Raw genomic sequence first — 18,854 nt, forward strand, 5'->3', positions numbered from 1 at the left:
ACATTTGTTCCATTACTTCACCTTCACATAGCAGTCTCCCCAGTGCAGTCATGCTTACAAGCCCATTTAAATCATCAACAACAGCAATATCGTTGAAGTGAAGAGCAAAATGTTTCCAGGGAGTAAGTGACCCATTTTGGAAGAGCACATTTCATAGTGGCAGAGGTAGGAAGCCTTGGGAAACATGCTGCTATTAACAACCATATTAAAATACGCCTCCTCTCTGAATTTCGTAACAATTGATTTAATAAGTTTTTTGGCAAGAGGCTGGAATACATTATCATTCCTTGCTCCTGTGCCAATTGCATTAACTTTGCTCAAGACAATTGGGTCACTACAACCGCCCTTAGTACCCACTTCATGTAAGTTTTCAGCATAACTTCAAGTTTTAGACAGTTCTGTAAGACAGCTTCTCAGCAACCTAAAGCTGCTTAAAATAAATGATCCAAAAATGAGTGCAAATTTACACAAAGTTGTCTTTGTCCAATTAACCTAAAGTCAAAATTTGTTTCTGCAGTAAAGTAATAGCTTGTTTTCCCATCCTGCATCACAACATTTATTGCACACTGTAGATGAAAAAAAATGATGTGTTACTAGGAAACAGAGACTGCACATTCATCTGTCCTGATCACTCATCCAGACAGGCTAAATAAAATTAAACTGTGGCCTGTGTGAAATATAAACCCTTATTTGGGGCAAGATAGTGAGGATGGAATGATGAGATCAGTGTTTTCTGTCCCACAAGCTCAACATTACCCAACTTTGTAGAACAAGTCTCCGAGGACAGGCAAAAGCTTTCAACATATTTAAAAAAAAAATAAATCTCAATCTTATGCCTGAATAATAAGGCACTTGTCAATCTTGAGATTTCACCTCTAAAAATCAATTTTAGAGAACTGGCAGCCAAAGCACTCATTATTTCAGTATCTAGACATTTGCAGATAATCCTTGCACTAAAACCAGACACAACTGAATGCTGTCCAGGCAGGCTGAGCTAGCTGCTCCCCAACAGCTCAGCTGCCCTGACTCTGTGTGAACATTTGCCTGAAAAAAAATCATCTAATTTTGCCAGGGAAGAGTTGTAAACTCCCAGTGTTGCAACTCCCACCATCTTTCCTTACGCAAGAGAAAAAACATCAGCTTAAAATTCAACAGCCTTTTTAGGGAGTACTCACACAAATCATGAGCTTGCATTCCCGTCGACATTCAAAAATATATTTATAAAGAGCTGAACAGCTTTTGCCTACCCACAAGCTTTAAAGCTCTTACACAGGTTAGGGAACTAATTCTTCTGCCCCAAAGAGCCAGGTCCATGCAATGCCATTGAACTCTTGCTTTGATATGAAAACATTGACCAGCAGTTTGAGAGTCAAATAACAAAGACATCAACCTCCAACCCACCTTTACTTAGACAAAAGCTATTTGGATAAAGACAAAGTCACTTTGATAAAGACAGATTGTATGTTGACATGCTTTCAGTTTATTTATAAGGACTACGTTGGAATTAATTATCATAGTGATAGTGGTGTGGATTTACCTACTAAAGAACTGGTTGCACTTAGATATTCACAGGGAGCAAGATGAGATTGTGCAGATGCAGCATTGTGTTTTGTCAAGTTCATTTTACCCCAGTCAGGAGAAGAAAGTGCTTGGGGCTGTGCTCTTCATTCCAGCTCTGACCACTGGTAATACAGGGCGAGATACTGAACCTGACTCAACATCCAAATCTAAACAGATCTTGTACAGAAACAGGGGAAGCGTTACAAGACAAAAGGCTGCAAAAGTCCTGAGGTATCAGAAGGATACAGGAAGCACAAAACAGTTTCAAGCGGAAGGGAGGCCACAAATCCAAATGCTGGTATCCTCAAAGCAGAGCTAGTGGCACAATGTAGAGAGACCAACTGCCAGGAGGAGATTTGAGCCCTTTTTCCCCCCATGCACCATAGTTTAATATTTGCAACTTACAGGAAATTGCAATATTGTCTCCTGTCTACAATACCTCCATTGCTTATTTCATGGTACACGATTTAATTTCTTCCCAAGAAAGCTTCTGGACCAATGCCTAGTTTGAGAAATGACATTTCACAAGGAACATACATTGACTGTAATTAATTCCCATAGATGGAGAGTCTAATTAACAAGAACCCAACTAATAACTCCGCTGGATTTGATCCATGTATGGAACTGGCAACATGCACCAGAGAAAGAGGCAGAGGGTGTGAGGATGTATTTGTGGAAGAAATCACACATAACAGGCAAAGGGGCACTTTTCAAGTGGTTCACAACCACTTTAGACGTTGCCCAGCCACTCTTAACCCTTGGTCTTGTCTACTTTCCATCACCTATACAGGCTTCTTTTCTGCTCTCCCTCACATGCTGCCTTTCCTGCATACACAATGCAAAAATGCTTTGGCTATTTCAGTTTTCAGCTTAAAGATTAGAATGCCTAACACTCACATGCACCATTCTTCTTACGGGTACACTTCTGCAAATTGGGCATTTCACTGTTATTGGATGCGCATCAAATCCAGTGACACAACATGAAGGGGAAGTTCTCAGTAACACCATTTTTATTGCCAAGTTCCATTTACAAAGAAAGATCAATTGTTCATTCTTGCCCAGGTTTTCCATAGCCATGACATATGATTAATGCCAGCAAATACAAACTCAGCTATATAAATCTGGATTTCAGAGACATACAAGAATGCTTTCTAATTTCACTCCCTTCCCACTTATTTACATTTTTTCTTTAAATTAACATCATATATTGTCACATTTACTCCAAATTTCTAACATAACTTACATTAAATAATTAATACTTATTGCCTGTAGAAAAGACATTTCAGAATTCAATTCACCCCATGTTTGGGCTTTTTTCCTTTTAAATGTAAGTACATGTTCAGGACTTTTTTTTTTTTTTTTTTAATGAAGTACATTTCAGACATTTTTGAAATATATTTCATAAGAGGAAAGACCTTCATATTCATTAAATGCTTTACGTACTATTCAAAGCCCAGATACATTTATTCTAGAAAAATACATTTCCCTTTGCACTTAAAATAATCAAAACCAGCAAAACAATTCAAAATGAAGTAAAAAGTTTGCAACAAAATATCAACACACATTCACAAATGGAGATGCCTGAAGTTAAAGCTTAAAATGCTTCCAGCAGGTCCCCTGAACTTGTTGCATTTATTCTTGGTGCTATCACTGAGCAAACCAAAGCTCCTAGAAATTCTAAGGAATTGGCAAGCTTGAAGCTATTCTCAATCCTTTTCAAAATTAGCTTCATGTTTATTGTAACTATTCCTGCCACCATTAGTCTTAAACACACAAAAACTCAGACTCTCTCCTCATAGAGACTTAAGTATCAGATGGCCATTATGTCTTAAGCTCGCTTTACATTAGTGTGGGTACCCATAACCAAAGTAGCAGAAAAAAAAAGATGAAAAAGTCTATGTATCTTATGCTCTTAAAAGAATCCTGGGAACACTATGTACTAGCCTGAACTTCGTATCATCGAGTATTCTTAGTTGCTTGCTTCTTAAGCCCTTTTTAGTTACCTTTTTAAATAAACACACTCCACACATTCATTGAGGCTGAGACAGTCACAACAATGACAAGTTTTTCATATTCATTAAGAATTAACAAATTCTAGTTAGCAAAACAATAAACAGATACCGCCACAGTGCACGTTTATTAGACATGCAAAACTTAGCTTTACATTTTTAAAGACATTAGCAAACCTAAAATAAATTTTAGATCATCTTGCAAAACAAATCAAGTTTAAGCAATGTGCAGACCCTTAAAAATCTGGAGAGATCAAAATAGGGAAAATTCTGTACAAATGTAATATAAAAATATTTTTCCATATGAAAGAACCTTCTGTTTGAGACTCAATTCAGACTTGCATCTCCCATACCTCTTGCTGCTCAAATAACCCTGAACAGCAGAACCCCCCCGAGCATTTTCCCCTGCCCACCTCCTGCAAACCCCCACCCTGCACACCCTGCCTGGATCACCACCTGCTTTGCAGGAGGCAGTGAGGGTTGGTACGCATTTGGGATTCATGCTGCAAACATTGGGAAACAACAGAGCAGAGCAGGTGAATGCAGGAAAACCCCTCAAAGTGCAGTGGCCAGGTGAACAATACCAAGTTAAGCCAGACATGGGTAAACAGTGATGTACCCAAAGGCTCTTTCAAGAAGACAGACAGAAGAGCTCTGAACTTCCAAAATACATAGAAATGCCTAAGGTTTGGTTGTCTGAAAATGAGTAGGAAACTTAGCAAGGAGACATACTACTTTTGAGGCAAAATGCCCAGATCCCATTAATGTCCCGATTGGCTGTCTCTTCCCAAATCTCTGATTCAGCTGTAGGACCAAAAGACTCAATTTCCTAGCTGACAGCTACCTGTGCAATGCTCTTCTAAAAGCGACTCCCCATTTAACTCAAGCTGCTTAGTGAAGACAACATGTGAATACTTAGCAAGATTTTTTTTCTTGGAAGAGTAGGACATACACATCAACAAAACTTCATTAGGCTATGGTGTATTTACCTGCAATACCTGTGCAGAAAAGAGTGACACGTTACACGAGCACAGACACCCTGTGACTGAAGTGCTAAATGCCATGGAGTGGCTTCACACTTACAGTTTGACCTGGTTGGCTGATAGCTTACCCATGTCTTCAAGCATACAATTTTACATTTCATTTACTTCATGAGGAAAAATAAGTCCATTTCCTACCAGTAGCATGACAATCAGTTGCCAGGCAGGTTTTGAACTCCTATAGCTCAGTGGTAACCAGCTCATCGTAACCAGCCATGGCCTCTTGCTGCACGCATGGCAATTCTAGCTACTGGCATCTTACTGCAAAATAAGAAAAAAATCTCAGTAACTTCAATCCTAAGGATTGCTGATTTTGCTGGAAAGTACTTTAACCATCAATTTTAAAATTTTACCAACAAAAATACTTCAAATCCCCAGAAGAAAACATTATTTCCCCCTGTATTCTGTTGCTATGGGGGCAAAGAGCTGTATGACTGACCTAAACTTGTAGGACACTGACTTAAACTCTGAATAGTAATGAGTTTTAAATTCTGGAGAAGCAATAAAGGTCTTTAAATGCCACATACCTGTACTTTAGCAAGAGCATTTCAAGACAGTAAGTCAATTCTGGAAGATATTAACATTTTTTCTTCAAGTGACTTCAAGGAAAATTCCAGCTGTGTTGTAAAGCAAAGAACACTGAGGTGTCACTTTAACAGGTGTAATTTTATATTTTAAACCCAGCTTAATTTAAGGAACAAAATTCAGAACATTAGTTTATCATGAATTAGCTGCAAAGAGTACAAACAAGGTCAGTCTTTACAGTATAATTCACAATTTCACATGAAACAGTCTCCAGTATTAGTATACATATGACTACATTTCTAGTGAATTTCTTAATCCACATAGCTCATAAAAAATAGTGCAGGAAGATAAATGTTTGGTTTATTCCTGTACCAAAGAATTTCTGCAAAAGCCAATTCTTGCACACAAGTTTTGCACAGCAAACATTACTCACTAGCAAGGCGGACGTTAGAGCTGGCCACTAATGCTTCCTTCCCACTCTTTTCTTTACCAGATTGCCAAACAGACATCCCATGTGCCCTTCGCAAGGAAAAAGCACAAGTCTCATCCAGTGCTGTCCATGGGATGACAAAAACAGAAAGGCGACCTGCAAGAGGCAGACACCTCACAGTGACAGCAACACATAGCTAAACAAGTTAAACGAGTAACATCTTGGTAAAATTTAATAAAATGAGACTGCGCACAAAATAATGCGGTAACATTTATTATGCCCTGGTGTCTTTGGTGCATCTCCTCAAAAAAAAGGGAATAACAGAACTGTTTTATACGATAGAGTATGGCTGAAGGTAAGGCATAGCCTCTACAAACACGCTACGAATTCATCACACAAAATTCCAGCATTTTGCTCTGGACCATTAGTGAATTTATTTCAGAGCGATTCTTGTTTCCTTCCCTTCTCTCTGCAGCATTGCGCTGAATTAGTGAGCCTTCTGAATGGTCAGTCATTTAGCTGTTGTTCTCAGCTCTAACTTGGTATTTGGGTTTGGTTAAAAAGAAGGATGCTACCTTGACTCAAATTGACTTTTGTTTAGATAAGAAATTGTATTTGTGGCTGAGGTGCTGATGGTTGGTTAAGTTTCCTTTTTACAGTGAAAGGGGGATAAGGAAACAGCCCTTGAGTTTTTCTGATAAGAGACAGATTATGATACTCTTTGAGGAACTGTAGATTAATAACACCATACTTGCAGAGATAAGATTGTCAGATGACACATTTCAGTAACTTCCAAACTTTTACGTTATTAAGTCTCCTAATGCAGCATGGAGAATATAAGTTGTATAATACACATATGCCTTAATATTTTCCTACTAACAGCATCTCAGTTGCTTCCTGTGAAGCTCTTGGTAGACAACCGGTCATGGGACTTAAAAGCCACTCCAAGGCAATGAAAAACAGTCGGCTTTCTTTCCCTACATCCCTTTCTTGTGCAGTATGACTCAAGGGTGAAATTATGCATGCCCTTTAAAAAGCTGCTTTGTGCATACTCCTCATTTTGCTAGAACTGAATTTTACATTAGATAAAGATAGATCAAGGCTTTTCTGTCTAAAATTAATTTTAATTAAGGGAACTAGGCCTTTACAGTTTCATTTTCTGTAATCTAGGTGAAGAGTTAAAGTTAACAACTAACAAAATACTTTCAAATTAAGCAAGGAATCATTTTTTATAATGGTCTTTAGACTATTACTGTGGCTACAGAGCAATGCAGCAACATGCTAGAGAAAGTCTAGACCGCAATAAGTTAAGCTAATAAAACATATTTATGTGTTCCTTATGCCCAAATTGCTATTGATGTCTCAGCTTGTTCAGGTATGTGTACATTAGCCACAACAGTACCTCCAGTGAAAACTTACCCCAAGCACATGAAAAAAAATTAATAGTGGCCTCTTAATCCAGCAAGGCCGAATTCTCCCACACCCTTAACAGTGCTAAAGACTCAGATTTCATTTTAGAGTTTGAGCCATTCTGGAATGGTCAGAATAGTGGCTAGTTCAATTGAGATGAAGCAGAAGCCACAGAAAACCAGAAAAGAACAAAGCTGCATGCAAAAGCTGATAATGGAAGAAAAAATGCTGGCTTTCAATAGCTATATCCATGGTTTTCAAAGATTAAATCATTACACAGAGGAAAAGATGGAAAAACAAGCAAAGTGATACCTGCGTATTATTCAATCTCATATAAATATAATATTTAAAATCAATTCAAGCATTCCATCTGACAGCAAAGAAGAGATACGGAAGGACTGAAAAGTAGGTAAAAAAACCTCAGATTCACCTATTTGATATGAAATCAATATTCACAAAGACAATCAGGAAACAGATGGCACTGATGACTGGAATACAAAGTAAAGTAAATAGTAGACTTCAATCTTTGAGAGCCAGAGAGCATTCAGTGTTATGTGCAGACCAATAATGAAACACTGCTCATCTTACTGCTAGCTTAAATGAACACACGTGGAAATTGATCAGAAAGCTTGAACTCCATTAACTTTAAATTCCATATAAAGTCAGCATAGAGCTACAAACTTTACTCCACAATCTTCCTCTACTTACTGTCAACTCAGATTCAGGATCTAAAAGGTAAATTTGGTAAGGCAAGTATAAAGTCACAAACACTTTTATATTGTAATTTCATTTAACAGTGATAATCTCCCAGATGGGAAAAAAAATTCCTGTTCATTTTCAGACTTGCAAAGGAATTACTGGTTAGATGTGGGGACCTACTTCCTACAGGAATATGAAAAAACCCACATGCCAACAACAACAAAAAACTCTAGCCTCTTTAGAGTAAAACTGCTTCTGTCTGCTTCCAGTCGTCCTTCAGTAGAGAAGACATCATAACTCCTCAGAGGTGTAGCAATTTGACTGTCAGCAGTGAACACACAAGCTATGGCAATCTCTTAGAATACTTCTCATCCCTCTGTAGCTGGTTAAGCAAAGACTGGAAAAGTCTCAAAAATCCCTTACATTAATCTGCATAAGCAGTTGTCACATTAAATTTCAGAGTTTTACCTTAAAGCTTTTTTTTTTTTTTTTTTTTTTTTTTGAGATGTATCTTGCTTTGAATAAAACCTTGAAAAATATTACATGTGGAAAACACAATATTGAAGTTTGGAAACCTATGAATACAACATTTAAAGGGGCCAAGCCTGCTGGTATCATACAGGCCTACAAAAACTGAAAGAGATCAGGATTAAAAAAACATTCATGAATCAAATGAAAGTGGTATGTCTGTACTATAGTATATATATATATTTTTTTCCTTGTCAGTGGGTATGTCTCCAGTTTCAAAAAAGTAGCGGTACATCATCCTGAACCAGCTATCAAAAATTTTCTTCACTTTGCCATCATACTGTAGACCTTTTACAATTAATTTAGTTACTGCAGCTGGAGCTTTATTTTTATAATAAAGTAGGTGATCTGAAGTACATTCACATTCTTGTATATCAGAAATAAGTGTGGAGATACCCAATCCAGATTTGAAGATTTTTTCTCCAGTTTAAATATGCCAAACTTCTGATGCTTGTCCTAAAAACTGCCCACATGCTTCACCTGTGGGGCTCTTCTTGCAGACCATAGCCTCTGATGCTCCAAGAAGTATCTGCGCTCCCAATCAAGAATTTGATTCACCTTTTATCACAGTCTGCAGGTTGGCTTGAGTCACACCACTCTTCCTCTGTCTCTTTTACCATGTCAACTTCACTTTCAGATGGCAAAGGTGGCTGAGGAATGCAGGTGAATGTACGAATACTGTGTGGATCAACCGGTGGGACCAGTGTAAGTGACTCTACACTTAGTGCATCTGTGTTATCATCTGATATTAACGATATCGTGGGCTGCTGTGCAGGAATCAGGCTAGGGGACAGGTTTGCTGTTTCTATGTCACTGTTTCTTACAACATTCTTGCTAGACTTTGAGACAGCTGGAAGAGTTTCGTCAGACATCATCATCTGACCAGGAATGGTCATGTGAGGCTGCTCTGGAGCTGAAGGGTCATCTATTGAAAGAAAACACCAAGAAACAATCAATATTCCACTTAGTATAGACATTGCTCATTAAACCAGTGTACTTTGCTTATGAGTATTTAAGAATACTTGGGTGGAAAACTGTTCTATGAAGCACAATATTTAAATTATGCCAGCAATAATAAATAATGGTTCACGTTATGAACCAGAAAATCTACATCTTTAATACTGCAATATACAGCAGTATCATAAATATTCCTAGAGAAAGGAAACAGAGGGGAAGAAGAATAAGAAAGCCTCCCCAGAATTTAGTATAGACTAAAACAAATAACCACTCCATACCAGGCAGCTCTTGAGAAACAGAAAAGAAGTCCTATGTAACTAATTTTCCCAAGAGGAGACCTATTCTTACAAAGACTTGGAAGTGATTCTCTCATTCCATTCTCTGCATTCAGTTTGAAGTGACATCTTAGCCATAGAAAGTGGAACTATGTAACAACAGGAAGGAGAATTATGTGCATACTGTAACTGAAAGGTGCTGCAAAATAAACCTGTTTTTACACAGGCTTTTGTTTTATGAAATTTTGTGCTCATAAGTATGGAGCATACAACATGGAGAAAACTGGCAATAAGGCATTGCATATCACAGAAACCTGATATGCTGGTAGCCCTTCCCATACAGTGAAAAAAACATTAACAGCTACTTGTTTTGCCATTTTTTTTTCCTTAAAATCCTTGTAACTAGCGAGAGAACTGCTTATTTGGCTCAGATGGATAATAAACAGAAAGGATCAGGGGGTACCACCTCATATGAGCAAGTATGCCCACACAATTTTATTTTTTTTTCTTTTCAGGCTAGAGTAATAGATGCCATTCAAGTTAACAGGTATCCAGCTTCAAGGCATTTAGAGCTCTTGTTAAAAATCAGCATGTGTTCAAGTGTACAGGCATCTGCAGAAAAGTCTACAAGGCAATGTAGTGAATACAGAAGCTAAGATTGTTTTTTAATGCACAATGACAACCTTAGAATATTTCTGTTTCAATATGATTCCAATTATTCCTGTAAAACAAACAAACAAAAAAGCACATGAATATAAGGAAGAAGAAAAGAAAAACAGAGCTTAGAATGGAATGGATATCAGTAAGGTATCAACAGTAAGATATCAGTAAGATAACAGTGAGAGACAGTTGTGTGTTTTTTTTTTTTTTTTTTTTTTTAACCTTTCTGGTAAGATAACCCCAAACAAAGATGTATTCTCACTTCAGAAAATCACTTGATTTCATTTTTTGCTGAATCTGTGGCTAAAGCTTCTCCCTTTAAGGAAAAGGAAACTTAGATTTATTTATTTATTTTAAAGAAAGCAAACTCTTTAAACAAAAAGGACATCACTAGTTATTTTTGAAAATAAGGACAAATTCAAAGTAACTGCAGGGTTTTTTTTGGGCTATCAAGAAGTTTTAGTGAAAATGTGGTGATTGATAACAGGAATGTGATGCAAGGCTTGCACTGAGAAGCCCTTCCTTTTGGGAGGATGACTTCCTCATAACTTTCATTCATTGAAATTCTGACAGACATGCATGTTCTTCTGATATGATATATATGATATAAATTATATATATATATCATATATATCATATATCCTTCCACATAGGATATAAATGACTGTTAAAGTGGCTCCCTTCTCAATACAACAAAGCAAACAAATATTTGAAAAATGACTACATAAAAAAAAAAATCTGGTGTTGATAAAGTTTATATCTAAAAGTCTGAAAATGCATTCAGAAAAAAAGATAAAAACATATCAGAAAATGTAAAAGCAGAACAAACTGAGCATCTAGTATTTCAGCTACAGTATTTTATAAATAGAAAATACAAAAGCAGAGCTCTATGCTATTTTGTCTGTTTTATTTATTATTGATAGCAGTCTCTCTCTCTCTCCCCTACTTTCAATATTCCATTAGTTGCTGTCAGAGCTGCTCGTTAAACGGCAGCAGGGACAGATATGCTGTAACCCAGCACAGCGTTACTGCCAAAACAACCAGGGAGTAGCCAACTGCCACTTAGTCCTTGTAGGGGCAGAAAGCAAGTATCAATATAAAATGAGAGAAAAAAAATAATATTCTGGACAAGGTCAACAGCTCTTGCTACTGTTTTACAATATACTATCCCTTCTGGACTGTGAGAGTGGCACTTGCATCTTTGTGACCAGACTCTCAGGGATCAATGGGCACTTCAGGTGTATACTTAGCTTGAAACTGGAGCTATAAGCTTGCACTAGATGAGTTATCTCCCCTATCTTTTGGATATAATGACAGAAAGAAATAAATAATCAGACTATAGATGAAGGAAACTAAATGGAGTACAGAGATCTAGCATCTTAGAATGATAATTTGGAAAATAAAGAGGTATTAAAAAAAGAGCACCTTCTTGATGTAGTAAGGTTTCATGTACAACATCTCCCACTTAACTGAATACATCATTTCAGAGCAATGATTACCAATAAGGAAACCTTTGAGGCTCAAAATTTGAAAGCCTTTTGAACTCAGACAATTCAGAAAAGGATCCAAATAGATAAACACATTTATGTATGACCTGAATTCTCTGAGTCTTTGAAACTGGGATAAAGAATTGAAAAGAAGATGTGCCCTAGCTGGAAAAAAAGCTCAAGAAGGGCTTATTATAAAAACATCTGTCTCTAAAATCTGGATAGTTACCAAGCTACTAATTCAAAAAAGTTTCAAGACACCCAATATACTAGGAGATTAAGTTCCTTACCCATTATTTGGAACTTCTATCTATACTGGACATAAAAATACTACGTAGCTTTCAAAAAAACTTAGACCCCTAACGCTTGGTTCCATTCAAATTTCACTTTCCATTTCACTTTGAATAGAAGGAACAAAAAGAAATGTCATTTTCACTAATCACTAAGACATACTTTACTCTTAAATATCAAGGAGTTATCATCTAATATGGGAAAAAATATTTCTATTTACCTCTCCCCAACTCACATGCGTTTAAGCAGGAATGCTCAGGCACAAAAAAAAACAAAGCCAGATATGGAGTTTAAGTATCAAACAAGATTAAAAAACAGGGCATTATTTTGCAAGACACTGGACGTTACCAGCTATCTTTCAGGGCACTGTTTTGCAAGACACTGGACATTACCAGCTATCTTTGGTTGTGGTGGGCTCAGCAACCTTTTTTTTTTTTTCCTCCCAACACTCCTGTAAAAATAACCTTGGTAACACTATAGAAGAAAATCGCTCCACTTCTGTTATATTAACTTATGTTATGATGGTCATTAGGGAAAGAAGACAGAAAAGAAAAGAAAGAGGTAAGAATGAATACAGTCTACAGAAAAATGTCTTAAACCGTACAGCAATATACTGTGAAAGGATAACAAAAATATAAGTAACAGCACACTAAGGGAAAAGACACAAAATAAAGTCTAAAAATGAGAAAGGATGTTTACGTAGTATTAACAGAATAAAAACTGCTTATGCCATGGAAGTGAAAAATATAAACTAGATTCAAGTTAACACAGGTTATGTAAGTGACAATCTGGTATGAGGTCTATTTCCATCCTTTCTGTATCTACTTCCCCTCCCCACTCCTTCAGGCAGACAATTAAACAGTCCATAAAGCCATCTGCCCAAATGTGATGACAGAAAAAAAAGCTAGCTTGTATCATCACAGTCCAAGGACAGTCTTATGCTGAACACTTCTTCATTTTACCCGAGTTATAAATAGATTTCCTGCTGCCAGTCAGCTACCTGAATAACCATCCATTCTGAAGCCTGTGCTTGCTAAATTCCACTACAGCCATAACTGCCCCTGTGCAGATGAAGACATAGCTGCTTTGAAGCTGGAGGCTTGATAGATCATTTGGCAGTAAGCAGAATTTCAGTTTTTGGCAAGACAGCCAAGAAATATGGGAGAAGCTGTAAGTAGGACTTTCAGAAACAGCTAATTATTGCTGCACAATTCTCCCCAAAACCAGTACAGTCAAATATTTATGATGCTTTTCTTCAGTTTCCTACCTTGCTGTCACTGCTGCAAGCATGGAAACCAAGTATGCTCTATTAACTGTTATGGGCTTTTCAAATCTTAGGGAGGAACCTGCCTGATTTGATATTGCGTGAGTTTCGGTTGCAGCTGCTGCTTGAAGACCTAAACCCAGTGTCCACCGTGACTGTCAGCCTCCGACAGACTAAACACCCGCCGTCGTCCTTTCCTGCCAGACCTTACTAGAGGAAAACACATCAATATATCATACCAAGGTTTTAACAATGAAACAAGGAAGGGAAACTGGAATGAAGACAAAGGATAAATGTTAGAGTAGCAACAAGAATAAACGACAAGGACACATTCATAACTGCTGATATCTTGCACATAATTTGACACCTGAGTCTTTTTAAGTTTTGGAATTACTTTTGCAGCTGGAAGAATTAACTCATTCATTTATTTAGGAATAAGTGAGCTTACATGAAGTTATTTTTGCTTACCTATCTAGATATGTACATAATGCAGTTTGGATTACATCTGGCAATTCTGACAGCACTTACACTGACACAGGACTGGTATGCATTTGCATTATGATCTACTCACATCCTCTAAAAACCTTAGGAAAACCTCTCCATTGCACGTTCTGGTGATAGAGTATTTTTCTGATTCCAATTGGCAATACATTACATGAGGTGCTCTCCTGAGTAGGTGACTACTTCAGACTGCTCAGCACTACCAATCTAAGATGTGAAAGTGAAGTATTACACTTGGATTATAACAAAGCCAAATGCAGCACTTTAAAAGATAACAGCAGTTAAGATGATGATGCCTAGTATGTAGAAAGTTTTATAGAAAGAAACTTTCTAGAAACATAAATACTTCCTCAGCTAATTAGAAAATTACTCCCATTGGAGAACAGCTCACAACACGTTTACATTACTGATCACAGAGGAAATTGTGATGGTTTCAGTAAGATGACAGGCACTGTTCTCACAGGCTCTCTGTTCTTAAGCACTCTCTGGAATACATGTATTTTATTTTATAGACTGGTATCCAATTTATTTTCTGCAACAGGGGACAGCTCTTTGTGCTTATTTTAGACCATTTCCCATTAATATCTGCCAGAAGCATGAAATATGGCTTAAGTGACATAGAAGATCAATGCTTTCTCAAGTCCTCAATATCCATTGCTCCTGTGTAAACATTTTCTTAAGTATAGAAGCCAATTGCATTTTAAAGCTTTAGGCAACTTAAAAAGTGATGAAATAAATTGTGAATGACATTACATATATATAAGACTGCTAACTTACAGTAACAGCTTCTTTATCTTAATCCTTGGCTTATATAAAAATAAGTACTTTCCAGAAGTGCATGGTTCCAGCAAGTGCAGCCAAGGCAAGACCGTATCCTAAGCTTAGAAGCTTATAAAGTCTGCCTAGCAAGAGAACAGTTTTACCCTAGGCACAGCAACATTTCAAATGTATGTGTTCATTAAAAAGAGACTGTAAATACAACAAAAAATACCTAACAGGATAGCAGCATTTGCAAAACCTGGCAGTACTTTTTCTGTCATGCTAGAGACACTCTTTTCTTTGAGGGATGGCTTCTCCTTTTTCTATTTTAAGGAACAGAGGGCTAATTTTAACTGCCAGATACGCGGGAGCTGTCAGGCTTTAAAACTTCTGTGCTACAAGGTATTGTGGCAGTTACTATGTAGGATTCAGGAATTATAAAAGTTTATTTTACTTGTGACAAAGCAGTTGATGCAACTATTGTTCTCTTATAGCAAATGAAACATGCTCAGCCAAGTGGTCCTATGTTAGTTCAGTTACACTCCGTTCTTGCATTAAGACAGTGTGATATTGCTTGATGCAGGTCAGAGTGATAGCAAGGAAAATGTTTTTACAAAACACAAAATATTTTTTTTACAGTAATACATTTTCAAAAGCTCTTTTATTGTTCAATATATACTATTTTTAGTGTATATATATATATATACACACTAAATTTTATATTTTATATATATTATTTTTTTTCCTCAACTAACAAATATGCAACTTGTCTTTATTTTGTTCTCATCTATCACAGTTTTATGTAAAGTCACTCCATGCTCCAAATCTTGTTCCCTGGAAGATCTCTGTGAAGATTATAAGTACCATCTCAGATATATCAAACGTTGAACAGCCTAAATCTGTCAACAGACAGCAGCTTAGGACAGTAGCAGTAATTACAAGTTTACAGCAGAAGCAGCTGTCATGGTTTAAGATGTTGTCCTTAAGGAAGATAGTTGAGGTAGTTTCCACGACATTCAATTATCCATCTCTCCTTTTTTGTTAGTTGGCCTTCTTCACTGAAGTTCTTGAGAAACCTAGCATGTTCTTCACAGTCAGCAACCTGTTTAGCTGCTAGAAGAAACATGGGAGAAGGGAAGGCAGAAGGAATAGGAAATACCTGTGTTCATGTGCGTGTTTAGAATAGAATGGGAAATGAGAAGGGACTCTTACGTGACAGATGGTAGCAGCATTCAAGTGCTACCTCGGGGCATAAAACAAATCTTGGTAACTGCTTGCTGTTAATCAGCTACTTACTTCTTCCTCCTTGAAGGAGGTGACAATGTTTCTTGTCTTGTCACTTCATATTAAGAATCACAGAATCATTAGGTTGGAAAAGACCTTCATGCAAGCCTCCTCTACTACTTCACAGCAGAATAAGGCAAGTTAGGGGAAAAAGTCACCTAGTTTCACACTGAAGTAGAGAAATACAAACAATTATTTCAGTAACTCAGCTGAGTGGTCAGTAAGCACTCATATCAAGACACTGTCACTTATTTTTCAGCAGCATACTTCTGTTCAGGCACAAGCCTGCAGAACAGTTGTCTGGACAAACCAAACAGATTCCCTCTTTCATGCTTGTGCTCCTGGCAGCAGGTTATAGTATAGACCACAATTACATATAAATACTACAGAAGGGAGAATATTCATTACAAGTTTGCATTAAACTGGTCAAATTAGTTAATGTTGAAACAATTCTCAGGAATAGACCAGAATCAGCATAAATTGCTTTGATACTTAAGAGCAGCAAGAAGTGTCAAAGCACCTACACGGGTTAGAGACATCCCACTGCCCTGTCCCCCATCCCCAACACCCTGCACCAGAGCCTCGGCAATTTTGGCATCCTCTCTAGTCTGCACTAAGGACCTAGAGGCACTGTCAGCTACTCAGCTGTTACCTGTTTAAAACATTACTTGTTCAGTACTGGCTGCAACTACATTATTAGTTCAGTTCAGATGAACAGAGCAGTTTTGAAGAATCCAAGAGCTTAGCTCAAAATTCATCCCTGCATCAGGTTAATAAGAGTTGTTGACTTGGCATTAAAGTAGCTGAAGCACATTCTCACATTAATTTCCACTGACCTTGCTGAAGGTTACTACCTACCCCCACAGTGATATGGCACAGAACTGTATCATCACAACTAGTTTTCCTAAAGCATCTATCAATGTCCCCAGGTCCTGTGCCAAAAAAAAATAATACCAAAGACTGTCTTCCTGAATGACATGTGGCATTTTGAACATGCTTCATGATGAAGGTCACACTAAATGTGGACCATTCATGCAACTGAATTGGTAAAGTGCAGACTGGAACCAGGCATTTCAAAACTTTTATTTTAAATTAAAATATGCTAGATGAGGAATTGAATACTACGAATTTACTCAGCTCTTCACAGAAGTCAGATTACATGTACTTTAAAGACCTCTGTCTGAAGTATGTAATATACTCTTGCTGCATATTACATTCTATGAACTAACATGTTGCTTACAACAGCAGCTAGAATTTTAAAACTATTTTTATTTCCTTTACCACAGTTTTCTCTTCGAAAATTACAGACACCTTTCAGAGGATTGAAATACAGCGAAGAACATAGTAGCTGTGCCTTTCTTACACAGCTAGGGTGAAACGTGTAAGTGAAACAAGTACTTTCTGTCTTTAATGCCAACCTATATCGAGACTTCTGATAAATCATACCACTTCTCTGTGTAACGTCCACGTATCTAGTCTTCAGAGGGTCTGGATAACTGATCACTTGCCAGCAGAGAAAATAAAATGAGATCCCTCCAAAGTTTTCAATGGATTGCATTACAAAAATACCTTGAATTTCAATCTGGAGTTGCACATATTTCAAGAGTATTTTCACTATATGTTAGTCTATAACAGTAATTATTGTGTTTTATAACAACTGGATGCTGGAATGCTTTACAAACTGTTCATAAACTTGATAAGCAGCTTTTGCTTACCCTTTTCCAGTGGTACTTCTTGTAAGGATAGTCACTTCAGACATAAAATGTACACTGATCTCCTGACAGTGTTCAGTGAAACTAAGGCATTTCATGACCTACAAAACACTAAATGCCTAACAAAGATTGCATCATTTCCTGTAAAACTGCAAAAAAGCTTTATCAGCATAAAACTTCCAAATGAAGGCAAAATGGTACATCTTAATGGGGGAACCATAACAACCATTTCAAAGAGTGATCAACACTGCAAGTGACTGCCAAAGTGAAGGGGCTGTTTGAGAAGTTTTTGCGAATCTATTTTTAATAACCAAAAAGAGCTAGAGTAGGGTCAGCTCTAGACTGAAAGCATTTCAATATGCATCCTTCAGAATTTACTTCTTGCTTACCCTCCAGCTGGAGGTTCTCTACGTCACATACCATTTGTATTTAAAAACAAATACCATTACAGGATTCCCCAGAACCACTACAGGAAAAAAAAAAAAGAGTGAAGGCATTTCATTTCTCTGTGTAGTGTTAGAATCCTAAATAACTACAGCTATTTCAAAGTGTCTCATATTTGGCCTCTTGTTAAAAATTAACAGAAGTATCAGATAAGCATATGATTATACAACTGACTGAAAGCCAGTGTTGCCCAATTCATAAAGATGTTTTATGTGGAGATGAACTTATTCATTAGGGCAAACAAACAACAGCATGAGTTTATGCAAAAACAGTATTTCTGTTTAAACAAAAAACTGTTTCAAATCATATGTGCTGGGAGACAAATCAGACAACAGGATAAATTTCACCAGTATTTAAGTACACTTGATGTACACAGTGGATAAGGAGTTCCAAAAAGCTGAATAGATCATTAAAAATTGCACCACAATTTAACCAGTTTAGGTAAATGATCAGGTGATCTGAAAACAAACCCCTACCCTGTATTTAATTTGATAACACAGGAAGTTAATTTTTCAGTAACATTTAAAATACTCTACATCCCTTGGTGACTACGCTGAAAATTGTGATTTAATACCTGATGGGCTCTGTGCAGCAGAAGGAGTGGAAGCTGAGCTTGCAGTCACTGAATCACAGCGCTCCGTGCTCCCACTGCCACTGGAAGGTGATGATAGTGGTGATGGATTGTGCTGATTTATGCACTGGGCTACAGCAAAGCCTGCAAGATAGGACAATGATGTTCACCAGTTTGTAATTAGCTTCTAAGAGTTCACCTACATGAAAAAACTGAGAAATGGAAAGAGAGAATACTGCAAAGTGGTGTTAACTCCATCTGGTGGCCCAGAGGATGTACCTTCTTCATCTCAGATGCCTGATAATCTGAATGTGTCTTACTCAAAACACGCTAATTACAAGTGCTGATCAATGAACAAGGAAACACAGGTTAAATGATACAAAACATTTTACAACACAGTTTGCACAGTCAAAGCAAGTCAGTTTGGGGTATATACAACATATTACTC

The 18,854-nt window shown here is 37.2% G+C and overlaps 1 protein-coding gene across 8 annotated transcripts in view; it reads right to left on the bottom strand.

Moving 5' to 3' along the window:
- Positions 1–2,555: 2,555 nt before the first annotated feature.
- Positions 2,556–18,854, bottom strand: part of CLEC16A (C-type lectin domain containing 16A) — an 87,455-nt gene continuing 71,156 nt past the window's right edge. For 2 of the 8 annotated variants that reach the window (XM_082772562.1, XM_082772564.1), the window contains 3 exons: positions 18,410–18,550; positions 13,222–13,341; positions 2,556–9,126 (listed from right to left, as the gene is read on the bottom strand). In XM_082772562.1, the coding sequence (XP_082628688.1) occupies positions 8,756–9,126; positions 13,222–13,341; positions 18,410–18,550 (632 nt within the window). In that variant the 3' untranslated portion in view covers positions 2,556–8,755. Of the gene's footprint in view, positions 9,127–10,116; positions 10,155–10,355; positions 10,410–13,138; positions 13,346–17,783; positions 17,858–18,409; positions 18,551–18,854 lie in introns of those variants that run through there. The other 6 variants (XM_082772567.1, XM_082772566.1, XR_014318539.1 and 3 more) reach the window with 6 other exon arrangements.

The sequence above is a fragment of the Aythya marila genome (assembly GCF_965140915.1).
Source record: "Aythya marila genome assembly, chromosome: 15".
Taxonomy (NCBI): Eukaryota; Metazoa; Chordata; class Aves; order Anseriformes; family Anatidae; genus Aythya; species Aythya marila.